We start from the raw sequence: 27,985 nt of genomic DNA, 5'->3' as shown, positions 1-27,985 counted from the left end.
GGGATCGCCCAGCCACCCTGCGGAGAAAGCTCATTTCAGCCGCCTGTATCCGGGATCTTGTCCTTTCGGTCATGACCCAAAGCTCATGACCATAGTTGAGAGTAGGAACGTGCAGCCCTGCCGGAGTCCAACATGCACTGGGAACAAGTCTGACTTACTGCCGGCAGTAAGTCAACCAAAATTGTCTACAGTTAAACCAAGATAAAACTGAGATTATTGCGTTTGGCAACCAAAATAAAAGAACAAGTATTAGTAAAGAGCTGGATTCTCAGGCCCTTAAAACCAAGGATCAAGTGCATAGTCTTGGTGTTCTGATAGACTCAGACCTCACATTTAACAGTCATATCAAAGCGGTCACCAAAACAGCATTCTATCATCTTAAAAATATAGCCAGAATCAAAGGCTTGGTGTTCCAAAAAGACCAAGAGAAGCTCATCCATGCGTTCATCTCTAGTAGGGGTTGACTACTGTAATGGCCTCTTAACTGGCCTCACCAAAAAGACTGTAAAACAGCTGCAGCTCATTCAGAATGCTGCTGCTAGAAAGTTAACCAGGACCAAGAGAACAGAGCACATCAATCCGGTTCTGAAATCTTTACATTGGCTTCCAGTCAGTGACAGAATAGATTTTAAAGTGGTGCTTTAAGTTTATAAATCTCTGAATGGTTTAGGAACCGAATACATTTCTGATATGTTTGAAGAATATAAACCAAGCAGGGCTCTTAGACGCATGAACACAGTTCAAACTAAACTTGGAGAAGCATTTGGCATTTATGCTGTATACAACTGGAATAAACTACCAGACCATAGATGTGCCCCAAACATATACATTTTTAAATCCAGGTTAAAAACACTTCTCTTTTCACGTGCCTATGAATGAGCACTTAAACCTAACCACACTGTTTTGCCTTATAGTTTCCAGTTTTATTATTTTTATATTTTATTATTCTATTTTTTATTATAATTATGTTGTTTTGATGTTTTCATTTGAGTATTTGTTTTAATGTTATTGTATTTTTATATTTTTTCTTTTTCTTAGAAAAATTGAATTGCTTAGATGTATGAATTGTGCTATATAAATAAACTTGCTTGCTTTCATGAACAAATAAAACAAACCATATAAACAGTAAAATGCAAAAAAACGACATTGTGAATGTGGAGCCATTGTCAGTGTGACCTTTCTCTATGGTGCACAGGAAACATTTGACCATATATTAGAAGTATATTAGAAGTGCCAGATGCTGGTAATTAGAAGAAATCATAGTTCAGCAAACATCGTAATTAAAATAGATGCTAAAACTTTTTCACTATCATAAGTTTGTATAAGAAGTGATTCTTCTGCCTCTTTTTTATTTTATTTTTTTATTTTTAAGATGGAGGTACATCCACCAATTGACTTGTTCTGTCCTTCCCCATCCACTTTTCTCAACTCCATAGATATTCTTAGTACTTCACAGGATTAGTCCCAATATGTTTAGCTTTGTGAATGTTCTATTTGGATTTTGGAAACTAGGTGGGATGGCACATTGATAGGGTTGGCAGAGGAGGGTTGGAAGGGGAAGGATGCCTGGGCTGTGAACCCTGAGCCTGTCTGGTGCCAGCCAAGATCAGTATGCCAAGTAACCAGTTGACTAGTTTACAGTTAAAACACTCCTCCATGATCTGCCACCATAAGTACCCGATTGAGTACCCGATTGACCCTATGAGCTATGTTGTCTGGGGCTATATGCCCCTGGTAGGGTCTCCCAAGGCAAACAGGTCCTGGGCGACGGGTCAGACTAAGAGCGGTTCAAAAACCCTTTAATGATGGAAACCATTTTGAGGACCGTGATGTCGCCCTGTATGGCGCAGCCGGGGCCCCACCCTGGAGCCAGGCTGCTCATATGCGAGCGCCTGGTGGCCGGGCCTTTCCCCACGGGGTCCGGCCGGGCTCAGCCCAAAGGAGCGACGTGGGGCCGCCTTCCCATGGGCTCACCACCTGCAGGAGGGACCATAAGGGGTCGGTGAGTAGAGGATCGGGCGGCAGTCGAAGGGGGGGGCCTCAACAACCCGATCCCTGGACACGGAAACTAGTTCTAGGGACGTGGACCGTTACCTCGCTGGCAGGGAAGGAGCCTGAGATTGTGCGTGAGGTTGAGAGGTTCCGACTAGAGATAGTCGGGATCACCTCTACGCAAGGCCTGGGCTCTGGAACCACACTCCTTCAGAGAGGATGGACTCTTCACCACTCTGGAATTGCCCATGGTGAGAGGCGGCGGGCTGGTGTGGGTTTGCTTATAGCCCCCCAGCTCTGCCGCCATGTGTTGGAGTTTACCCCGGTGAACGAGAGGGTCGTTTCCCTGCGCCTACGGGTTGGGGATAGGTCTCTCACTGTTGTTTGTGCCTACGGGCCGAACGGCAGTGCAGAGTACCCAACCTTCTTGGAGTCTCTGGGATGGGTGCTGGAAAGTGCTCCGACTAGGGACTCCATCGTTCTACTGGGGAACTTCAACGCCCACGTGGGCAACGACAGTGACACCTGGAGGGCCGTGATTGGGAGGAATGGCCCCCCTGATCTGAACCCGAGCGGTGTTCAGTTATTGGACTTCTGTGCTAGTCACAGTTTGTCCATAACGAACACCATGTTCAAGCATAAGGGTGTCCATCAGTGCACGTGGCACCAGGACACCCTAGGCCGTAGGTTGGTGATCGACTTTGTTGTCGTTGCATCTGACCTGCGGCCGTATGTCTTGGACACTCAGGTAAAGAGAGGGGCAGAGCTGTCAACTGATCACCACCTGGTGGTGAGTTGGATCCGATGGCGGGGGAGGAAGCTGGACAAACTCGGCAGACCCAAGCGTACTGTAAGGGTCTGCTGGGAACGTCTGGCCGAGTCTCCTGTCAGAGAGATCTTTAACTCCCACCTCCGGCAGATCTTCGACTGGATCCCAAGGGAGTCTGGAGATATTGAGTCCGAGTGGACCATGTTCTCCACCGCCATTGTCGAAGCGGCCGCTCGGAGCTGTGGCCGTAAGGTCTCCGGTGCCTCTCGAGGCGGCAATCCCCGAACCCGGTGGTGGACACCGGAAGTAAGGGATGCCGTCAAGCTGAAGAAGGAGTCCTATCAGGCCTGGTTGGCTTGTGGGACTCCTGAGGCAGCTGATGGGTACCTGCAGGCCAAGCGGACTGCAGCCCGGGTGGTTGTGGAGGCAAAAACTCGGGCCTGGGAGGAGTTTGTTGAGGCCATGGAGAAGGACTACCGGCTGGCCTCGAAGAGTTTCTTTCAAACAGTCTGGCGCCTCAGGAGAGGGAAACAGTGCCCTACCAACGCTGTTTTTCAGTGGAGGTGGGCAGCTGTTGACCTCAACTGGGGACTGGAGGGTGTGTTCCAACTACATGGGGATCACACTTCTCAGCCTCCACGGGAAAGTCTATGCCAGGGTACTGGAGAGGAGAATACGGCCGATAGTAGAACCTCGGATTGCCTCCTGAATGCCTTCCCGGGAAGGTGTTCCCGGGCCCGTCCCACCGGGAGGAGACCCCGGGGAAGACCTACGACACGCTGGACGTACTATGTCTCCCGGCTGGCCTGGGAACGCCTCGGTGTCCCCCTGGAAGAGCTAGAGGAAGTCTAGGGAGAGGGACGTCTGGGCATCTCTGCTTAGACTGGTGCCCCCGCGACCCGGCCCCGGATAAACGGAAGAAGATGATGATGACAGTTAAAACAGAAATAATTTAGAAGACAAGAGAACAGTTCACTAGTGATCTGAGGTGATTTAACAGTTTACCATTATTTCTGGGCTTGCAGGATTGAGAAAGAGATTGAGGCTCTGGAGAGGGATGAAGCGATGATTTCAAAAAAAGAGAGTTTCATACTGAAGAGGCTGAAAGCTATTGAGAAAACTCCTGAGGAGGTAATACAGGTACTTGGGCAGAACATTAGCAACATTGAACTATTTCTATCTTAAATTATTTACTTTGGCCACAATTAGGGATGCACCGAGTACCTATGTTTGGGTACTTGCCAATACCGAGTACCGATACCAAGTACTCAAAGCTTCACTATGTAGGATTTTTTTCAGTAAAAAAAGTTTTGTCCCCTATAAACATGTTGTGGCTAAGTTAACTTTAAGCTCTAACCATTTCTCAAAGTGCTCCACCTTATAATATTCTTAACCTTATATAATGTATTATGTAAATAGTAATTTGTTTAATTAATATTTTACCCCCCAAAAAAATCTTTGAAAATATAAACAACCCATCACAGACTTTTATACGAAAACCGAAGGTCTTTTGCCGCTGCCGCATTAATAGAGTATCGTTGCCTGCATTAAGCTAACCCATTGCAGCTATCCAGTTGTGACAGTTAGCTTCTTACCTTTGGCTGTCGCTGGCTACCTTTATCTTTGGTTGACAATGGCTACCTTTAAATCAATGTGACAGCCACTTACTGACCGTTCAATGCAACCGTGTGCATGTACAGACACAGCCAGTTACTTTTCTCTGAACTCACTAGCTAGTTAGATAATCTGAATGTGCAGGACTGGACGTTCTGCTCTGGAGCTTGTGCGATTGTAAACTGCGCGATTCATTTAATCTTTTCATACTCTACTCTTTCATTTATTTCTGCACGATGGCTGTCTCTGGAAAAAAAAAAAATCTCCAGTGTTGGAGTTAGCTGTTGTTTTAGTTCTGCACTGCTAGCGTTAGCATTCTCCTGGAACTCTGCACTGTGTTGTGTCTAATGATATATTATCTAATTGCTTGTGTTAAATCCATGTTTTTCTTTTCCTACCTGACAATTTTGCAGAGCAGAGCTTGTACTCTACTTACTCTGCCTTACTGCCCTACCAATCTGAATTCTAGGCCAGAGGCGACACAACCATCGAGTTTCACTTAATGTTTCCATGATGTGGTATCGGTTCATGGTATCGGCATATTTCTGTGAGTACAAGTACATGAGCCCAGTATCGGGCCCGATACCCGATACTGGTATTGGTATCAGTGCATCCCTAGCCACAATAAGAGTCCTGTACATGTAGATCTGACACAGGTTTGTTTTATTAGAGGTTTATGCCTTTTAACCACTTGTTTGATATGACCTTACAGGAATCAAAGAAGAATTTCAAAGATGGTAAGTCCTTTTGCCTGCTTGCTACATGCCATTTTCTTGTAATATAGAATGAAGTATATGACACAATGCACCTAATCCTTGGCAATGCAAAAATAAACTATACTGCTATTCTTTCATAGAGACAATACATGTCGCAGCAGCTACTCCAAACTCCTACAATCCTATAATTTCAAAGAAGCTGTCATTTAAATCTACCCTGCTCCAAACATTAAGGGAACACGTAATCATCACAGAATAACATCAAGTCAATTAAACTTCAGGGATATCAATCTGTCCAGTTAGGATGCACAAGTGATTGTGAATCATTGTCTCTTGTTTTTGTGCAGATGAAAGTGGCACAGCAAGACAACCTCCAAAAAGGGAATGGTTTTGCAGGTGGTGGCCACAGACCGGGTCTCTCCTGTTAGCTTCTGTCCACTTTTGATTCATGAATAGAATCATTATTTAAACCAAAGTCAGGGGAAGATGTTGATCTTCCGTCGTTCTCCAATGATTACAAAGTTAACACAGTCTTTTATGCCAGGATACATACAGTTGTGCTCAAAAGTTTGCATACCCTTGGAGAATTGGTAATATATGTACCATTTGTAAAGAAAACATTTTTTTTTTATTTCTTATGGGATTCATCTGCAACTGTAGGTTATAACAGAATGGGACAATCATAAAACAAAACATGGCAACAAAGGAAAATATGAACTGACCCCTGTTCAAAAGCCTTCATACCCTTAGTTCTTAATACTGCGTATTGCCCCTTTAGCATCAATGACAACGTGCAGTCTTTTGTAATAGTTGTCTATGAGGCAGGTGGTATAGCTGCCCTTTCGTCTTGGCAGAGTGCCTCCAGGTCATGCATTATCTTTGGCCATCTTACATGAACCGCATGTTTGAGATCTCCCCAGAGTGGCTCGATGATATTAAGGTCAGGAGACGGCCACTCCAGAACCTTCACCTTCTTCTGCTGTAACCACTGGAGGATCAACTTGGGCTTATGGTCATTGTCGTGCTGAAAAGTCCAAGAGCATCCCAAGCACAGATTTCATTCAGAAGAATGCAAATTGTCTGCCTGTATTTTCTGATAACATGCTGCATTCATCTTGCCATCAATTTTCACAGGATTCCCGTGCATTTAGAGCTCACACTCCCCCAAAACATCAGTGAGCCACCAAAATGCTTCACAGTGGGGATGGTATTCTGTTCACTATAGGCCTTGTTGACACCTCCAAACAAAACGTGTATGGTTGTGACCATAAAACTCTATTTTGGTCTTGTCACTCCAAATTACAGTGTGCCAGAAGCTGTGAGGCATGTCAAGGTGTTGTCGGGCATATTGTAACCAGGCTTTTTTGTGGCATTGGCGCAGTAAAGACTTCTTTCTGGCAACTCGACCATGCAGCTCAGTATCGTCGTATTGTGCTCCTTGAAACAACCACACCGTCTTTTTCCAGAGCAGCCTGTATTTCTCCTGAGGTTACCTGTGGGATTTTCTTTGTATCCCGAACAATTCTTCTATTAGTTTTGGCTTAAGTCTTTCTTGGTCTACCTGACCATGGCTTGGTATCAGGAGATCCCCGTATTTTCCACTTCTTAATAACAACTATTTGATAATAAATGGCTTCATATGATCACTACCTTTAAATAAAATAATAAAAGATTGCATAATCAGTAATTTTTTCAAAATCAATGCCAAAATGTAACATTTTATGCCACGGTAGGCAAACTTGTGAGCACAACTGTAGGAGGCCATCAGGGGTCATGGCCAATCTATTATTAGAAAGGTTTATCCTACAAAATACCCTATGGTCCAAGGGTCTATTCAGAGAGTCCTATGACAGTCACATACACAGTTCCTAGCAGGTGGTATGGACAGGGTGTGGGACCCATTAGTAATGGTGCATCACATTTCCTACCTAGTGTCCTTAGTACAGTTGTCAGTCAGTACAATCATGTCAAACTTAATTCAATTACTTTTTATGCCCATAATCTCTCACTCCTTATACTTCCTGACTGATTCTTCTCTAGTTTTGCGTTTTGCTAATGTCCTTGTCACAACTGCAGCGTTTCCTCTGGAACATTTTCTTGCCATGGGGGAAATGTTGTTGGGGGTCTTTGTGAATATATTCATATACAGTGGGGAGAACAAGTATTTGATACACTGCCGATTTCGCAGGTTTTCCCACTTACAAAGCATGTAGAAGTCTGTAATTTTTATCATAGGTACACTTCAACTGTGAGAGACGGAATCTAAAAAAAAATCCAGAAAATCACATTGTATGATTTTTAAGTAATTCATTTGCATTTTATTGCAAGACATAAGTATTTGATACATCAGAAAAGCAGAACTTAATATTTGGTACAGAAACTTTTGTTTGCAATTACAGAGATCATACGTTTCCTGTAGTTCTTGACCAGGTTTGCACACACTGCAGCAGGGATTTTGGCCCACTCCTCCATACAGAGCTTCTCCAGATCCTTTATGTTTCTGGGCTGTCGCTGGGCAATACGGACTTTCAGCTCCTGCCAAAGATTTTCTATTGGGTTCAGGTCTGGAGACTGTCTAGGCCACTCCAGGACCTTGAGATGTTTCTTACAGAGCCACTCCTTAGTTTCCCTGGCAGTGTGTTTTGGGTCGTTGTCATGCTGGAAGATCCAGCCACGACCCATCTTCAATGCTCTTACTGAGGGAAGGAGGTTGTTGGTGTTGAAGTGTGACCTACACTTCCCCAAGATGGTTGATGAGAAGAGACACAAAGGAGACAAAGACCATTAATACAAGCAGTTTACCTTTATTTATCAGATACATGTACCTGGAGACACTGTGGCACTCAGTCCAACAGAGTCTGAATACAGAACTTCAGCAGACAGCATTTATCAGGCATGTGATTGGCTAAGGACAAAAAAGCAGGAAAATATACCGAGAGAGCCCCCCCCGCCCCCCCCCCACACACACACACAACTGGTGGCGGATCTACATGGATAGTAAAGAATGACCCATAACAACTTATTTGAACAAAAATAAATACATTTTTATTTTTTATTTTACAGCAACATCCAACTTATTATTAACACTGCTCCATCACCACCTCTCTCTATAACAACAACCATGACAAAAAAATATATATTTTAACTTATTTTTGTTTTACATTTTTACCCAACTCTTTAGCCTTTGTAGCAAGCTTTTTTAGAGCCTCTACACGTTTCTATAGGAATTTGCGCCTGGCACTCACAGCTGCTGCCACAATGGCATCTTTTGACATTTTCTTCTTTATTAAGGCCTTTTGTTCAGTTCTTCTTTATTTCTGAGCAGAGCTCTGTACCTTTGGCTTGATAGTTTTACATTTCTGCACAGCTTTACATTAACAGGACTCTCCTTTGTCTTGTGGGAGTAGTGCTGAATGGCCGACACCTGCATGGCCTTCAGGTTGTATTTGACCACTTGATAGGACTCATATGTCTCAACACTTAGGTTGGAAGCTTTGGCTTGCAGGATGTTGGACATTACACTGAATGCTGATTCCACCTGTGGACCTTGAAAACGATTTGCTATATAATACAACGAATCATACAGCAAAGTTTTAAGGGTGGCTAGTTAACGATAGTAGCTAACTTAACTAAAGTTATCTTATTATTATATAAGTTAGCTAGCAAATACAAAAGCTAGCAAATACAAATAATGTTAATGAAGCTTAACCTACGTGAATAAAACATCCTGCCATAGTGGAAAATCAATCAAAATCGATTTTCGACATCTAATCAACCGACAACAAAGTTAAATTAGTAACTATAGGTTATATTAAGACACAAGCAATAATACATACCCAGATCATCCGATCCAGCGATGTTCTTGTCACTGTAGTCGAGCGAGAGCGACTGAGGTAAATTACTACGCAGCAGAGAAATTGAGCAGGTGAACAAGCTGTACGCAAATACGTGATCATCACAAATATTCCGACATTGACGGAGCAGTGACAGAACAATTAGGCTCAGATGAACGCGCGCACACACACACACACACACACACACACACACACACACACACACACACACACACACACACACACACACACACACACACACACACACACACACACACACACACACACACACACCCTCTGCTCAGCGACGCTGCCGGTTAAAGAAAGATGAAGATTGCGGTGACGGCTGTGAGGTCCCCCCTCCCTTTTTTTTTACAGATCTGCATGATTCACGTAAGTCACATTTTCAGGTCGGAAAATCCGGAATTCCGGATTAATCCGGAAAAATCACATCCCTGATTTATACTCTTTTAAATCCTATCTTTGGCTTGCTCTACCTTCCGAGTTCCTGTTTGACAGGCTGGAACCGGTTCTATCTAAGACATGCTACACCGAATACGTAGATGTGGTCGGTCTAGTTTCACACATCTTCTCCTACACAACTTCCCCTGCAGCTAAACTGAGCATCCCATCCTTGACAGTGTTTCAACAGTCTAATACTATCTGCGCCTAAGCTTAACCACAGCCAGTCTGTTACTTTCCTCTACTTGCAATTCAGTTTCAGCTGAAACCCAAATTTCACTCAGAAGTAATACAAAAGCACAATATATAAGTACAGTGGCCCGACATGTTTCCTTTAATCCCCATTACTTTACTCATTCAGATGTGTTTATTTCACAATTCCCCCTTTTGATCTCTACTAAGAGATCACATACATTCTGATGGTCGTTGGAGGTCCTCCAGCTCCACGTCTTCTAAAAGTGGCAACATGAAACTGTGCGGGGACCCAGGTGTCTTCTCGATCGCTGTGGTGATCAGGCGTACCGCGAGACTCCTGATGCAAGGGATACAACAACAACCACACGTAACAGTAACAGCACAGAAATCAGCAAGTGACAAAAGTACAGACATTAGACACAAAATTTGTCCCCCAACAGTGCCCCCAACTAACATAACCCATTTAAGGTCTTGTCCCACCCCCTTTCTCTGCTGGCTGTCCCCCATTGTGCTGACTGTAGCAACCTCTACATCAGGAGTCCTTAACCCTTAAAGCCGCAGTATTCCTTCTTAGTTCTCCTCCTTTCCTCCTTCCGATCGCACAGGCTTCGAGATGCTCCTTTCCCCTCAGTATGAGATCCGTCAATGATCGCCCTGGCTCCTCATGCACTGGTTCCAGTGGTACCACGTCTCTCCCTTGCCCCGCAGCCGAACCGCATGGGATGTCCTCTCGACCACCTGGTGTGGGCCAGTCCACCTTGGCTCCGACCACTTCCGCTTAATCACCTTTAGCAGATCCCACTCGGCCTGTGGAAGTCCCTCGCCTTTGTGTGGATCTTGCCTCTCCCCAACCTGATCAGAGAAACCTGAAACGAGAGCTTGTAATTAATTAAAATACACCCTGTGTTCCAGCCCACCCTGTCCTTCCGTCACCTTAGGTCCGGCTCCCGGACCGGGAAACTGTCTCCCCGTCAGTAGCTCATATGGAGTGAACCCCGTCCCCTGATGAATAGAACTCCTAGTGCGTCCGCCCAGTTCAATTTGGTCTGTGCACAGATTTCTGTCAATTTTTGTTTCATGTTTTGATTCATTCTTTCTACTTTTCCCTGGGACTGGGGGTGGTATACCGTCCCGAATGCATGCTTGAAGCCCAACATGGCTTCTACATGATGTAGGTCGCTGTTCTTAAAATGTGTGACATTGTCCGAGCGTATTTTCTCAGGGAAACCATGTCTAGGGATGTACTGATTGATTAGACACTTTATCACTGTCTGACTGTCCTCTTTTTTGGCAGGCCATGCCTCTGGCCATCCTGTGAACGTGTCCACACACATCAACATGTAACAGAACCCTCGGACTGCTTCTCCCATGTCGGTGTAGTCTATAACTATCTCCTGACCTGGTCGAGTGGTCAGTGGGAACGCGCCCATTTCCGGCCTGATTGTGGGTCGCGGGTTGTGGTGAGTGCAGATAGTGCAAGTTTTTACGTAATTGCGAACCATATCTGTCAGAAACGGATGCCACCAATGATACAAATTTATCAGCATCTGGGCTGGCCCCACATGTCCCAACCCATGTGCCTCTGCCAATTTTTCGGCGCACATTGCAGAATGTAGGCTGCTTTTTGCTGCGTTTTGCTGCTTTGTCAGCTGCCTTATTTCCTCGCGCTACCCAGCTATCCGCTGTGTCGTGTCCTTTGCACTTTATGATTGCCACTTTATCTGGTAGCCCCAACGCCTCGACTAGTTCTCTCATCTCTGTTTCGTGTTTGATTGGTTTGTTCCCTGCTGTCAGGAACCCTGTCCTCATCCAATGTCCTAATTCTATATGTGCTGTCCCCACTGCATATGCAGAGTCGGTGTAAATGTTGACTTTTTTCCCTATATGTGCTTTTAACGCTTCGTTTACTCGTAGTGTTTCGAACCCTTCTCCCACCTGTCGGACCACCGCGTAGCCTGCCTGCAAGTCGTTGTTCTCTTGTCTGAAGCAACACCCATCAGTAAACACGTTTTCCCCTTCTCCTAGTGGCTGGGCCTGGAGATCTACCCTTACTTTCTCTTCCTTAACTATTTCCTGTTCACACATATGTGGCTGCCCTGTGCCCATCCGATCGGCCATGTTTACCCCTTCATGTGTAAACAGGAGGTTCGGGGCCCCTAAAGTTTTGCTCAGATGTTGTTGTTTTCGTGAAGTCATAGTGAACATTTGTGAGTTGACGTAGGCTACCACGCTATGTGTTGTTAGTACATGTAACTGGTGTGTCGTTTTCTGTATCAGTCCTGCCCCTCCAGCCGCATGTTGTGTGTCTTTTTTCTGTCCTGCCAAGTGAAGCGCTTGCGTACATCAGTACTAACCTCCCTCTCCCCCTTTTTTCTGAAACAGAACCCCGTGAACCAACCCTCTGTTTCAGAAACATCTAAATAGAAGGGGAGATGGTAATCTGGCAAAGAGAGATCAGCCAACAGGGCCATTTTCTGTTTCAGAGAAATAAAGGCAGCCTCGGCCGTGCACGTCCAATTAAGTTGGGCGGTGAGATTGCGCATGCCCTGCTGTTTCACAAGGTCCCTAAGAGTCTGGGTAATTTCACGACTGTGTTGGCGGGAGATAAGCTCATGTTGGAGGATGACCGTGTCTTTAGCGGGTGCATGTAACCGATAAAGTTTGCCATTGGGGTAGTAACAAATCATAGGTATCTGCGTAAGTAGTTAGTGTAGGGTATATTGTGTCAGAATGGTGATTTATGGCCCTAGGGGGCGGGACTTCCATATTGATGTGACAGGTGGGCGGGACATCCGGTTTGTAGGGTGGGACTTCCGTTATGACGTATGTTAGGGTGGGACTTCCGGTGTGACGTATGTTAGGGTGGGACTTCCTGTATGACGTATGTTAGGGTGGGACTTCCGGTATGACGTATGTTAGGGTGGGACTTCAGGAGTGACGTATGCATGTCCGGTGACTTTGTGATTTATGATTACATTGATGTGTCAGTGTTTGATGTTTTACAACGCCTGATGAGCAAACCAGACTAGTGTTATAACAGGTGGGCTATGTTTGATGATTAACAAATGGGGTTTAGGGTTCCGGAATGTTAAATTCCCAGGCAGTAAATAAGTGTTGTGTCAGCGGTAAGTTGTTTGGTGTACAGCAAATGGTGTTCGACAAATATAAAACCCTGGTGTTTTATCTTCTGACAAGTGTTGCAACAGCTGGCATACAAACGGTGTTTGTTAACCTTTCATGTTTTATGGGTTGACTGGCGGGGTATGTGTATTTAAACCACGCTGACATCGGGGTTGGTCATTCAGTCTTGCCTGAGCGAACTTACCTACACATTACATAACATGGAGGATTGTGCTGCTATCAATGTTTTGGGTGAAACACCGGTGAAAGCTAACAGCTTAAACGCAGCTCAGCGATTTGGCAAGAAATTGCAAATGGACCGCAGAGATGCAATCAACATGCCAGCCCCGAAGAAACCGATGCAGAGTTTAACCCGAATCCATCAATTACACCCGGATATGGTGGCACAGGAGTGGAAATTGGACGATGGTCGGATCGGGGGATACATCTTCAACCCAGAGCAACCGGAGGTTGCATTTTATGAATTACCCGAAGGCCAAGTGTTTAAGGCTGGTGTGACTGATCAAATGGTTTTTAATGCCAGTTTATGGGCCACCTTTCGAAAAGTGTTTTATTTGGGGCCAAAACAAGGCCCACATAATACAGTAGATGTACTGTTTAAAGTTGTCGAGGGGCTGAAAGAGTATGACTCTGTCAGATTGGAGTTATTTCCGGAAAATATCGGCGTTAGTTTGTGACTGCGGACTGATCGACTGACCTAAGACCCGAAGCCCCGCCTTAAGCCAACACCTTCATCAGCACAGCATAAAAACCGACAGACCGCCGGTGACATTCAAGCAGTCGGAAGAATTTACGAAACATGTCTCAAGATTACAACCAAGCGGTGATTGAAGAACCCAAGGCTGAGGACTGACTGTGTGACGCCTGGGATGACAACGCTGAAGCCTTCTACGGAACACCCGACCCAGACAGCTCGATTCCACCGGCATACCCAACAAGAAACTACCATTGGATTGACAGGGTTGGTGATCAACTAGGTCCTCTTAACCTGTCATACCTTTCAAATGCTAACAAGAGTTATCACAAAATGGACAAACAACTTGCACCAAAAATTTTAAAGATCATCAAAGCAACAATGGGTATGATTCTGGAAAACGTTGTTGGGGCTATTCTACACAAAGCATGCATCGGATGCGAAGTGGACCACCCGAGCCAGACAAGACATTCATGTCTCGAACCGCCTGAGTATTTTTTTGAGTCCCATTATGATGACATTGTGGCGACAGTTTTAACACCGCGACTGAAACATGTGTTGGTCAAGGCTTTGAACGCATCTGGTTTTCACACACCGATGACTGATGTTCACGAGGCCGCTGAGAACTTTCTGCACGAGCTCAAGTTGGAGCCGAACATCACACAGAGACTGAGTGAGAACAGGGATGAGTACATGGACAAATTTAATGAGGATGTTGTATGCGACGCAGCGGGGTCATGGTGTGATGAAAGCAAAGAGTCTGTTGTCTAAGGCCAGGGTTCAGTTCTCATGTTAACATGTATATAAACAAAGACTATGAGAAATCTGAATGTTTGTGTAACTTTTCTGAATATATTGGTTGTGTAATTTCGAAAACTCAAATAAAACATTGTTAAACATGTATTAATTCTCATTATTGCTCAAACACTCTACGATGTCTGAACAGGTTATGAAAAGCATTTACTATGACCCGGCAAACCCTGGTGCTTATGTGGGTAGAGAGGGTTTGAAAAGAGCATACTTGGAAAAAACCGGGGAGAACCTCAAAAATGGTGAGGCCGATGACTGGCTGCTTGCCCAGGATACATACACGCTACACAGGCCTGTAGCTATACATTTTAAAAGAAATAGAGTTATTGTTCATGATATAAATTCACAATTTCAGCTGGATTTGGTTGACATGAGTGCTTACAGTGTGGAAAACGATAACATGAAATTTATGTTAACATGCATAGATGTATTAAGCAAATACGCATGGATTCGCGTGCTGAGAAATAAAAGCGCTATAGAGGTAAAGCGAGCATTTGAAGACATATTAAAAGAAGGAAGAACACCACAAAAAGTCCAAACGGACAAGGGGAAGGAGTTTTTTAATTCACATTTTGAAATGTTGATGAAGAAGTACAACATAAAACATTTTGCTACAGGAAATTATGTCAAAGCGAGTATCGTTGAGAGGTTTAATAAAACAATTAAATAACGAATGTGGAGGTATCTGACAGCAGCCAACACTCACCGCTATGTTGAGGTTATTCAAGATTTAGTTCGTGGGTACAACCATAGCTACCATCGGTCTATTAAGATGAAGCCTGCTGACGTTTGTGAAGAAAATGTTAGATTAGTTCTCAAGAACCTGTATGGCACAACATTAACGAGAAATGGTAATCAAAGCTACAAGTTCCAGGTTGGGGATACTGTGAGACTCTCAAAGCTGAGAGGTGCGTTTACAAAAGGCTATGAAAAAGGGTACACAGATGAATATTTTACAATAACAGAATGCATTCCTCGGGTACCTCCTGTATATAGAATAAAAGATTACGATGGTGATGTGATAGTTGGGACCTTTTATGAACAGGAATTGCTGAAAATAATCGTGGCCAAGGATAAAACTTTTAAAGTGGAAGCAGTTTTGAATGAGAAAGTACAGAAAGGGAGGAAAATGTGTCTTGTGAAGTGGCTTGGTTGGCCTGAGAAATTCAACAGCTGGATACCATCGGAACAAGTGGTTGACCTAGAAACTGGATAAAACTACAGGGTTTACAGGATCACGTCATTTACATTGACTGCGATCAGCATGGGTGACGGTGGCTTCTACATAACGCTGCCCAGTAACTCATCGAGACATGTCTATCCAAGCAACACAAGTTCGTGCTATACCACTAAATTTGCCAAAGGTATAGATTTGAAAGGCGATTGGGAAGTATCTTTGATAGAGTTCCAATACCCGCATACGTGGAATACTTTTACACGGGGCGAAAACGCATTTGAACTACATGACTTGAAAAACGACAAAACTTGGAAATATGTTTCTTACAGCAGCATATTAAAACTAGTGATAGAGCTCAACAGTCATATAAAAACACATGGTTTATCGGTGGGGTACGATGAATGTAAAAATAGAGTGTTTCTAAAAGGTGAGCCCCAGTTTAGTTTGAAATTTAGTGCAAAACTGGAACAGATATTGGGGTTAAAACCAGGCGAGCGGTGGTCCGCCACATGGTACGGAACATACCCCACAGATATTCTGGCGGGGTTTAACACCCTATACATCTACACAGATATAATTGATTATCAATGTGTTGGTGACAGTCATGTCCCACTGCTGCGAACTGTACATATTACAGGGAGAAAGAATGAAGTTGTCACAGTGACGTACGACAAGCCACACTACGTACCTAAGAGACAATTTGATGAGATCTCTATTGAAGTAAAATCTGATCAAAACCAGCTGGTTTCATTTGTAGTGGGGAAGGTGATTGCAAAATTACAAAATTGCAAAATTACACTACAGACCCGTCAAACAATCTTTTAGAGTTTAAGATGCAGCCGCAGAAGCTCTATGATGATCCTCAAAGGTATGTTGAATACTACACAACACAGGCCGGTAACGGTTTACCAGGGTATCATGGTAGCTCAGCAATGTATGGGGCCGGTCTAGGGGGCCTTTTCCGAGGGCTTTTCCGGATGGCAATACCTTTGTTGAAGCGCGGGTTCTCCATAGCAAAACCACATCTGAAGAGTGCGGCTAGGAATATAGTCGGCGATGTTGTCAACAGTGTTATGTCACGACAAACAAAACAGCAGGATGGTTCTGGATTAATGGTTATGTCTCGAGGTGTTAGAAAGAGACCACCTGGTAGGCGGAGCCTACCCAAGAGTAAAAAACGCAAGAATGAGACAAAAACAAGAGCCAAGGTTAAAAGAGGACATACCCCCCGGAGGACGCTCAAAGGGAACACGACAAATCTGATTAAGAATATATTTTAGATAGAGATGGCACTCCTACACCGTATGTCTGGCGAATGTATGAAGACAGAGTTGGATTTATTCACAGTTCCATTCACACAGACATCTATTGAGAAAAATACATACATTGAAATACCGACCCTATCAGCAATATCAGACGCAGCCCCTCTGGAGTTCTTTATTGCCGGGAATGGCGAAGACTACGTTGATCTAAACAATACTTTGCTGTACCTACGTGTAAAAGTCACTAAACCAGACGGAACTAATATTGATGCCGGAGCACGTGTTGGGGTTATCAACTATCCAATAGCCACCCTATTTTCACAAGTGGACGTCTCCTTGGGTGATCGTTTAATTAGCCAGAGTAGCAACACATACCCCTACAGAGCCGTTATAGAGAGCATTCTGAATTATGGATGTGATACATTAAAGACACAGTTTTCAGCTGGGTTGTTTTACAAGGATGCCGCAGGTCACATGGATGATACGGACCCTGCAGGCGAGAACGATGGACTTACGAAAAGGGCCGCCTATTAGGCGGATAGCACAACATTTGAAATGATCGGCCCTGTTCATAGCGATATCTTCTTTCAAGAGAAACTTATGTTAAACGGCGTTGACATAAAGGTTAGGATGGTGCGCGGTAAAGATGAGTTCTGCCTTATGGGGGTCGGGGATGTGCGTTATCGTTTGCATATACTATCCGCATCACTATTTGTCAAGAAAGTGTCTGTTTCGCCAGCCGTGAAACTTGGACACGCTCAAGCGCTACTCTCAACCAATGCCAAGTACCCAATTGAAAGAGTGTGTATGAAGACATTTAGTTTACCGGCTGGGGGTCGTGTTTGTAACCAGGAAAACCTATTTTTAGGACCTCTGCCAAAATGTATTGTAATCGGATTGGTGGACAATGACAGTTTTACCGGAAGTTACACAAAGAATCCATTTAATTTCAAACATTATAATTTGGAGTTTATGGCTATGTATGTGGATGGTCAGCAATTTCCTAGCAAACCATTCCAACCAAATTACACAACAGGGTCAGCAGTGCGTGAATTTTACCAATTGGCCTTAGCTTCAGGAAAACACCTAAAGGACCAAGCCTTGGCTATTGACAGGTCGGACTTCTTACACGGCTATGCCCTTTATGCATTCAACTGCGCACCAGACGAGGAATGTGGTCAGCACATATCCTTGATCAAGTCAGGGAATGTACGACTTGAGATGAGGTTCAGACAACCACTACCCCACACAATTAATTTAGTTGTTTATTCAATCTTTGACTCCATTATCGAAGTGTCAAACCGGCGACAAGTCATGGTTGACTACTATTAGGAGAACTGTGTGGAAATGAATACCGCAGAGTTGACCAGTGTGGTGAACCAATTTTCATCTAGGACCCATTTCTATGGTGTGCTGGCAAGTGACCAACTAACTAGGGTGCCTGTCCGAGATGTTGCATCAATGATGATTGTTAATACACACCCAAGCAATCAACCTGGGGAGCACTGGCTGGCTATTTACATAACGGATGATGGCATTGGAAGGTTTTATGACAGTTTTGGAAACCCCCCGGATTTTACATGTTTTCCCAAGTCAATCAATGCCTTTCTGAAAACCTGTGAGAATGTGGAATACAGTTCAAAACAATTACAGGACCTGGTTTCAACCACGTGTGGACAGCATTGTGTGTTCTTTCTCTTTCTAATGACAAAAGGTCTGAGTTATAAAGATTTTATGTCTTTTTATGCTGATGATTTATGAGAAAATGATGCCCTAGTCTCAAAGTTTGTAGCTAAGATGTACCAGAGTAAGCGTGATAAGCAAATGTTTAATTGCATACAACATGCTCAATCTTGTGAAACGTTTAATTTGTGCCATGGTTGTTGAAGAAATAGAAAAGCCAATCACGTGTATGTCAAATTTATTATTCAAAAATAAAACCACATCAATGTTTACATATTATTTTTCATACAACATTTATTCAAGATAAAACAAACATACAATGTATCACAAATAAAATAAAAACACATTAAAATGGAAGCCATTTTGCGGGGTCCGTGGTATGAGGTTCAAAGAAAGCTTTGGTTGTTTGAAAACCAGTTGCTGGTGGTGTGGCTAAATCATCCATTGTGTCACCAGACTTTTGTTTATACAAATTGATTTTATGTCTTACATGCGCATTTGGAATAGTTGTAAAAGGCATGTTGAGACATGCCATGGCCTCTAAAAACACACCCCACCCCAACGGTCTTCTATCGTCAGCAATTTTATTGGTAGCTGTCACACTTTTAACAAGATCCAATAGGTGCGAGCCCTTGATTATCTCTCCTTTGAAAACAAATTCACCATTTGAATTCCATGAAGTCAAATCTTTAGACCTGTGCATTCTATTAAGAATATATTCAACATTCTATCTACGCTTCACAGGCATGCCATGCCATCTTCTTCCGCTTCATCCGGGGCCGGGTCGCGGGGGCAGCAGTCTAAGCAGGGATGCCCAGACTTCCCTCTCCCCAGACACTTCCTCCAGCTCTTCCGGGGGGACACCGAGGCGTTCCCAGGCCAGCCGGGAGACATAGTCCCTCCAGCGTGTCCTAGGTCTTCCCCGGGGTCTCCTCCCGGTGGGACGGGACCGGAACACCTTCCCAGGAAGGCGTTCCGGAGGCATCCGAAACAGATGCCCAACCCACCTCAGCTGACCCCTCTCGATGTGGAGGAGCAGCGGCTCTACTCTGAGCTCCTCCCGGGTGACCGAGCTTCTCACCCTATCTCTAAGGGAACGCCCAGCCACCCTGCGGAGAAAGCTCATTTCGGCCGCCTGTATCCGGGATCTTGTCCTTTCGGTCATGACCCAAAGCTCATGACCATAGGTGAGAGTAGGAACGTAGATTGACCGGTAAATCGAGAGCTTCGCCTTGCGGCTCAGCTCTTTCTTCACCACGACAGACCGATACATCGACCGCATTACTGCAGAAGCTGCACCGATCCGTCTGTCAATCTCCCGTTCCATCCTTCCCTCACTCGTGAACAAGACCCCTAGATACTTAAACTCCTCCACTTGAGGCAGGCACTCTCCACCAACCTGAAGTGAGCAGGCCACCCTTTTCCGACTGAGGACCATGGCCTCGGATTTGGAGGTACTGATTCTCATCCCCACCGCTTCACACTCGGCTGCAAACCGTCCCAGCGCATGCTGAAGGTCCTGGTTTGAAGAAGCCAACACGACAACATCATCCGCAAAGAGCAGAGACGAAATCGTGTGGTCCCCGAACCTGACACCCTCCGGCCCCTGGCTGCGCCTAGAAATTCTGTCCGTAACAATTACAAACAGAACCGGTGACAAAGGGCAGCCCTGCCGGAGTCCAACATGCACTGGGAACAAGTCTGACTTACTGCCGGCAATGCGGACCAAGCTCCTGCTTCGGTCGTACAGGGACCTGACAGCCCTTAGCAAAGGACCCAGGACCCCATATTCCCGAAGCACTCTCCACAGGATGCCGCGAGGGACACAGTCGAATGCCTTCTCCAAATCCACAAAACACATGTGGATTGGTTGGGCAAACTCCCATGAACCCTCCAACACCCCGTAGAGGGTATAGAGCTGGTCCAGTGTTCCACGGCCCGGACGAAAACCAGACTGTTCCTCCTGAATCCGAGGTTCTACTATCGGCCGTATTCTCCTCTCCAGAACCCTGGCATAGACTTTCCCGGGGAGGCTGAGAAGTGTGATCCCCCTGTAGTTGGAACACACCCTCCGGTCCCCCTTCTTAAAAAGAGGGACCACCACCCCGGTCTGCCATCCCAAAGGCACTGTCCCCGACCGCCACGCGATGTTGCACAGGCGTGTCAACCAAGACAGCCCCACAACATCCAGAGACTTGAGGTACTCAGGGCGGATCTCATCCACCCCCGGTGCCTTGTCACCGAGGAGTTTCTTGACCACCTCGGTGATTTCAGCCCGGGTGATGGACGAGTCCACCTCTGAGCCCTCATCCTCTGCTTCCTCAATGGAAGATGTGACGGCGGGATTGAGGAGATCCTCGAAGTACTCCTTCCACCGCCCGACGACATCCCCAGTTGAGGTCAACAGCTGCCCACCTCTACTGTAAACAGCGTTGGTAGGGCACTGTTTCCCTCTCCTGAGGCGCCGGACGGTTTGCCAGAATCTCTTCGAGGCCAGCCGATAGTCCTTCTCCATGGCCTCACCGAACTCCTCCCAGGCCCGAGTTTTTGCCTCCACAACCACCCGGGCTGCAGTCCGCTTGGCCAGTCGGTACCCGTCAGCTGCCTCAGGAGTCCCACAAGCCAACCAGGCCTGATAGGACTCCTTCTTCAGCTTGACGGCATCCCTTACTTCCGGTGTCCACCACCGGGTTCGGGGATTGCCGCCTCGACAGGCACCGGAGACCTTACGTCCACAGCTCCGAACGGCCGCTTCGACAATGGCGGTGGAGAACATGGTCCACTCGGACTCAATATCTCCAGCCTCCCTCGGGATCCAGTCGAAGCTCTGTCGGAGGTGGGAGTTAAAGATCTCTCTGACAGGAGACTCGGCCAGACGTTCCCAGCAGACCCTTACAGTACGCTTGGGCCTGCCGAGTCTGTCCAGCTTCCTCCCCCGCCATCGGATCCAACTCACCACCAGGTGGTGATCAGTTGACAGCTCCGCCCCTCTCTTCACCCGAGTGTCCAAGACATACGGCCGCAGGTCAGATGAAACGACAACAAAGTCGATCATCCACCTGCGGCCTAGGGTGTCCTGGTGCCATGTGCACTGATGGACACCCTTATGCTTGAACATGGTGTTCGTTATGGACAAACTGTGACTAGCACAGAAGTCCAATAACTGAACACCACTCGGGTTCAGATCAGGGGGGCCGTTCCTACCAATCACACCCCTCCAGGTGTCACTGTCGTTGCCCACGTGGGCGTTGAAGTCCCCCAGTAGAACGATAGAGTCCCCAGTTGGAGCACTTTCCAGCACCCCTCCCAGAGACCCCAAGAAGGTCGGGTACTCTGCACTGCCGTTCGGCCCATAGGCACAAACAACAGTGAGAGCCCTATCCCCGACCCGAAGGCGCAGGGAAACGACCCTCTCGTTCACCGGGGTAAACTCCAACACATGGCGGCAGAGCTGGGGAGCTATAAGCAAACCCACACCAGCCCGCCGCCTCTCACCATGGGCAACTCCAGAGTGGTGAAGAGTCCATCCTCTCTCAAGGAGTGTGGTTCCAGAGCCCAAGCCGTGCGTAGAGGTGATTCCGACTACCTCCAGTCGGAACCTCTCGACCTCACGCACTATCTCAGGCTCCTTCCCCGCCAGCGAGGTGACGTTCCACGTCCCTAGAGCTAGTTTCCGTGTCCAGGGATCGGGTTGCCTAGGCCCCTGCCTTCGACTGCCGCCCGATCCTCTACGCACCGACCCCTTATGGTCCCTCCTGTGGGTGGTGAGCCCACGGGAAGGCGGCCCCACGTCGCTCCTTCGGGCTATGCCCGGCCGGGGCCCCATGGGGAAAGGCCCGGCCACCAGGCGCTCGCGTGCGAGCCCCAACCCCGGGCCTGGCTCCAGGGTGGGGCCCCGGCTGCGCCATACCGGGCGACGTCACGGAACTCAAATAATTTTTCATCATTAAGGGGTGTTTTGAACAGGCACATTATCCAAAATTTCATCAACAAGGTCAACATTTCGGTCAACAGTTTGCTTATTCTCAGTCACGTTTACTACAGCAGACCCGGTCTCAGACCCGGGTAGACTTAAAGTCAGGGTGTTTGTATCAAGCTCACCCTGGCGCACAACAGTCAAAAATCTTTGTAAAATGGCAGAGTATCTTTTAGCTTTCTCATGTAAATCCATGTCAGGCTTCAACAGTATATTGCGAATAGATGAGTCCAAATCATTCTGAACAGATTGTCTTACATCGGTGCTAGTTGTTTTGGATTCTCGCAGTTTTTCCAACTGATGTTGTGGCACCAGAAACATTTTCTGAGCATGCTCCATGTTGTTTAACCCTGTCTCGATGCAATTAGACTGGTTAAGAATGGAACTGCAACGCTTAGTAATGGCAGTAGAAAACCTCCAGATTGGTTGATGGTTTTTCTTTTCCGTGCAACTGAAGTGTTCTTTCTAGACATGTATATAATTTTGGCTTTTTGTCTCTTTACTTTTCGGAGCTGCGACTCGGTTAAGGGTATAATACCGCGCCTTAGATTAAGCGCTATTTCACAGAGTGATAGAATGAGGTCGGTGGATGCTGATTCTAAAATAACTTTTCGTTGACTTGCCGGTGCCTTAAATATCATTTTCAAAAGTGGTAAATTTCTACGAATGCGTTTAGACATGATCAAACTTTCTTAGGAACGTACACGACAGGCCAATCCCCTGAAAATAACCCTGTTCTCAGACGGTAGTCTTCTGGTGTTGTAGCTTTAAAGTCAATAAGTAAATAACCAAAAGGCGGATGTGTTGCATCTTTAAAACTCTCCATGAAGAATCGAGAAAGACCGGGGTATATCTGTCTGCCTAAAATACTAATCTGCTGATTGTCGCGGGGGTTTTTAAACAAGATGAGGTAGTTTGTGTTCAAGTTAATAGTTCTACTAGATTTGCCTTTAACAAACATGTTTTGGACGAGGTAAATTGCACTCAGGTTACGGTGGTGTGAATATTGTGTGAAAACTCTCTCCATCTCCAAACTCTCTGATGCACTTTTCATTAAATCGTCAATGATTAAAAGGTTGTTTTTCTGAATCGGTAGCAGATTGTCATCACACAGCGATGTTGGTAGACCTTCTATAAAATGTATCTCCCTTACTTTCAACAGTTCGTCATACAGCGGTTGCCAACATGAATAAACCCAGACGATATTTTGAATTTCTTTGGAGAATACAACCTCTGCATTATCCAACAACATCTTCACAAAATATGTTTTACCAGAGTTACTGGGGCCACTAATGACACAGCTGAACGGGTGTTGTAGTTGCGGGTCAAAACCGCTATCCATCCTAGACTGTGGTTTAGTACCCATAAGGCCTTGTGCTGTAATCAGGGAGCAGTACACGCTTGTTGTACACAACTCTGAAACGCTTAGACACTACTCGGTTTTTCAACGTGAATGTTCTTTTATCTCTAGCAATTGTGTCTGCATTAGCAAGGACATGATCATCATCACCGCCCTCACCCCGTACAAAGTTGTCAACCAGTCGTGTCAGCGTCTCCAAATTAACAATGGTTGTGTTGTAGCTGTTGAGCGTAATGCCTTTTGCTTTGAGACAGGTCAGACCTTTAACGGTTTTGTAACCATATGTCTTTGGCCCACCACTAACAAATTGAGCTATGCTGTCACCATCCGGTAACTCATCGGTCAAGTCACCCAAGAATGGGCCCAGTGGGGGGACCCAATCCCCATGGCGTGTGACAAAGATCACGGAATCAGTGTCTGTGTAGAGTACACGTCTATCCAACTTCTCCAAGAGTGAATACAACTCGAGTCTAGCATAAGCTGTTGTGAACGCGGCAATAAATATGTTGCCGTTACGTGGTTTGATTGGTGTCTGTTTTGTGTAACGCCACTGTACCATCGCAACAGTGTCTGAGAAGAACGAGAAATAACCAACATCTATTTCACTGGAAAAAAGGTAGTGGCTAAACTCCTCCGGATCTGTAATTAACATTGTGTTCATAAGGTTGGTCCGCTCACCCATCTTACCCCAAAGACTATTCATTGCCAATTTAGCTAAAGATCGCCTAGCACTGTTTACAACAATGTTTTCCTTGTCAAGCTGCACACCCTCCTTTTCATGATATTCACGGATATACCGGTCTTTAGCCTCATCGTCAACCACAGATGGTGGGAAGCCACTAGCTTCCTGCTTGTGCTTCAGGAATGTTTTCATGTAATCTGCAAAAAGATCATCTGATGTCCTGGTGAAATCCCAGATTTCAAATATTTCCACAATGCGATAACCTTTCTCAACAGCTTTAACCAGCTCAATAGAAACCCAGGTACCGGTTAAAGATCTTTCTGAATCAGTATGTGAACAATCAGTTACCTGGTTTTCAGACTCTGCACATAATCTACACAATGGAAAGAACAGCTTACCGCCAACCCTGTGTGGTAAAACGGGGTGATAAAGGCCTTTCGGTGGACACACTGTAGCCTTAACAATACCAAAGTAAGTGTCTAGGGGTTTGAAATCTCGAAAGATTATGTCTGGATGCCCAATCGGATAAGTCTTTGTCTTGTTGCAGAATGGGTAAAGACTACAGACATCGTTATACTGAATAGTCTCCCCTTCTCGAGCCGTAAACTTCAGATGAATCGCATTAGTACGACCACCAAAAAGAGCATCCCGAGGGTCAAGGCGCTCTGGAGAACCAAAGGTCTTCAAGAAAGCTTTGACATCTGCGGATGTGTTTTTAAGCCGGTTCCACTCACACTCCCATATGTATTGAACATGTACGTTGTGTTGTTCTTTCAAAGCCTCTAGCTTTGTCAACCATTGCTGGTGCATCAACCCATACTGAATCTTTGTCATTGGATTGATGCTGGTTGAACAATGACACTTTGGGTGACCGTGCCAGAAACAACCTAGAAATTCATAGACCGTGCTAAAACCATCACGTTCAGCATAACCATCAACGTAGTAGGGACCGATTTTCACTTCACCCCTGTTCAGGGCGTGCTGTATTGATATATTCTTATCGGAGGCCACATATTCAAGCCACTGTATTGAGCTGTTTGAGAATGTCTTCTGACAACGGTTGTAGTTGTCTGAGGGGACCAATGCAATGGTGTCCTTGGTGAGGAATCTGTTGCAAAAGACTTTCATGCAAGCCGAAGCAATCGTAATTGACCGGAATGGGTCAACACCACCACACTCCAGGAACTCTAGTCTGTAGCGCATACAACCCTCTCTCAAGATGACCACATCATTCACGCAGTAAGCCTTTATTTCATCCTGCATGACAAAGGGGTCTGCGGAAACAAGTGCATACCATTGCAAAAACTCATCTTTTTCTTTAGCCATCATGGTATTCACGCCATAGTAATGCGGTTCCGGATGGGGGCCAACATAGTTCTCATTCTCCTTGATGTTAAATTTGTAAGGAAAGTAGCCTTTTTTCGAATCCTTAAAACCCATAGCACGTGGCAAGGCTGACAGCTTCATAGGTAGAAAGCAATGACTATCAATGTATCTCTGATTGAATGTGCTGTCTGTAAAAATCATGAGCTTGCTACCATTAGCAATAAGTGTCGTGCCAATACCATTGTTAGCAAGGTACTGCATCAAGATGTAACCATCGAAACCTTTAGAGTTGTGTGCTATAAATGTGTAGTCATTATATTTCGGCTGCCTAAACTTTTGAAAAAAAGCAGTGACACAACCATCTCCGGCTGAACACCACGTCTTGTTATCAAAGCTTATTGCACACACAAAATTTGCAGTGTGTACACCATTCACCGGATTGGCAATAGTCTCAAAATCATAAAATATGTAGCGCTCACTGGGGTCCTCGGGCTTGGAGGGTTTTATAAAACACTGATGATTCATTTCAAAAGCCAGATCCACATTACAATTGGGGCACATGTTAGCAATGCACCGGTGTGCTTTATAGTTGGTAATACTGACATTGTAATAGCGACCACAATCGACACAGTATTTCTTCTGGTCACACCTGCTAACCCAACGATCCACACTTTTGTGGTGCTTCAAACGTTTATGCTGGCTATAACAAAAATCTGAATAACATATCCTTTTACAGTCAGGGCACTGCTTTGTGTTACGGGGTTGGGTATGACAATCTTCATGAAGACAGACACTACAGCTATGTTTACAACCATGATCACCACGTGTGTTGAAACCGGTATAGCATCAGTCACAAACATAAGACACACCCAGAAAACCCTTCAGATTCATGATACCGTAGAAATGGTTATCGTGTAAGTACATAAAGACAGTTCTAGGGTGGGTTTCCTTGCTGTTTTGAAACTTGGTAAAGTGACCATCCCGTGTTCGGTGAAAGACAACAATTTTACACCCTGTCATTTCTTCAAACCGAACAATATCTGTGAATGACACACATTCATCTAACGCTAAACCAGCCCCCTTATGTAGCTCACGACCACTAGCCAGGGCCTCGGGATATGTGTACTGCGGGTTCAACATACCCATCAAACAAACAGAAAAACACGTAGAATCATTATTCACAGCCACATATAAATGTCTTCTTTTTTTATTGATAATCTGATCTATCAACAATGTTTGAGCTTTACGTCATGGGGCACCACCCTCACGGTTTTTGACAATTTGTACCTCCAGTTCTAGTGATTCATCAATCATAAGCTCCGTATTACTCTGCATAACACTTTCAAGTAAATTACCAAACGTGCGTTCATTATATTCATCCGCTCTCATGGTCACATGTACGGGATCTATCAGAGATTCACCAATCAACTCAATCTGCAGACGATCACCGGGCCCTTGTACAAAGTCTGAGGCTCTAACAATCAAAGTATCCAAGCCTGCCATAATACTTGTGTAGAATGTGCCAAAATCACCAACTTCACCAGTATTTTGAAAATTTATAAACTGTCGTAATTCAACATTGTCAAACGCATTACGCTGTATAACTCTAACATCGCCATCACTGCACTGAGTTTGCATCAGAGAGCTTGAAGGAGTGTCAACTAGATCGTGTGAAAAATGGGGGCTACTAAGCTCGGTTAACAAGCCTTGTATCTGAGGATTATTGTGCGCATCGCTGTGTAACAAAGTAGCAGTTGGTTCATTTGTATTTTGGGGTATGGTCGATTGATTATTTGTAAAGGTTGTTGGCTGTTCCGTGTCTGGACTGTCGTTAGCATTATCTTTCGCCATTTCTCTGGTTTAACGTGTAAATAACAATCCACTTTTCAGATTTAAATATTCTAACTCAAACATACATTTACATACAGCGCAGTTTTGAAGAGTTGACTGTATTACCTTCAGCTTTCAAGCCTGAAAGAAAACAAAAATCCCCTCACGCTGTGCAGCCACAAGGAAGGGTGTCCGTAACTGACCCCATTGTGATAATGTACTTTGTATCATCACCCGGCTGTCCTCAATCTGTTGGAATATAGAATGTTGTACCAAGGGTCAGTATGCATAGTCATAATTGTTAATAACACTTTAGAACAAGACTAAAAATGTCTGTAAATAATTAAACTTACACAAAGTATCTGCTCAGGTTGTGTAAGATCACAGTCTGACCACCCAGTCCAACTGACGCAGATGCCGGTCACTTGAACTAAATACAAATAGGATTAACAAGCGTATACAG

At 45.2% G+C, this 27,985-nt stretch overlaps 1 protein-coding gene across 7 annotated transcripts in view; it reads left to right on the top strand.

Annotated features, from left to right (window-relative positions):
• Positions 1-27,985, top strand: part of palmda (palmdelphin a) — a 157,036-nt gene that overhangs the window by 60,001 nt on the left and 69,050 nt on the right. For 6 of the 7 annotated variants that reach the window (XR_004574894.1, XR_003781624.2, XR_003781623.2 and 3 more), the window contains 2 exons: positions 3,787-3,901; positions 5,088-5,112. Coding sequence is in view for 2 of the 7 variants with exons in the window: in XM_029119003.2 (XP_028974836.1) it covers positions 3,787-3,901; positions 5,088-5,112 (140 nt within the window). In the remaining 5 variants the exon portion in view is untranslated. The remainder of the gene's footprint in view (positions 1-3,786; positions 3,902-5,087; positions 5,113-27,985) is intronic. The other variant, XR_003781622.2, reaches the window with a different exon arrangement.

This window comes from Esox lucius, chromosome 3 (genome assembly GCF_011004845.1).
Source record: "Esox lucius isolate fEsoLuc1 chromosome 3, fEsoLuc1.pri, whole genome shotgun sequence".
Lineage (NCBI taxonomy): Eukaryota > Metazoa > Chordata > Actinopteri > Esociformes > Esocidae > Esox > Esox lucius.
This window is presented reverse-complemented; position numbering and strand designations above follow the sequence as displayed.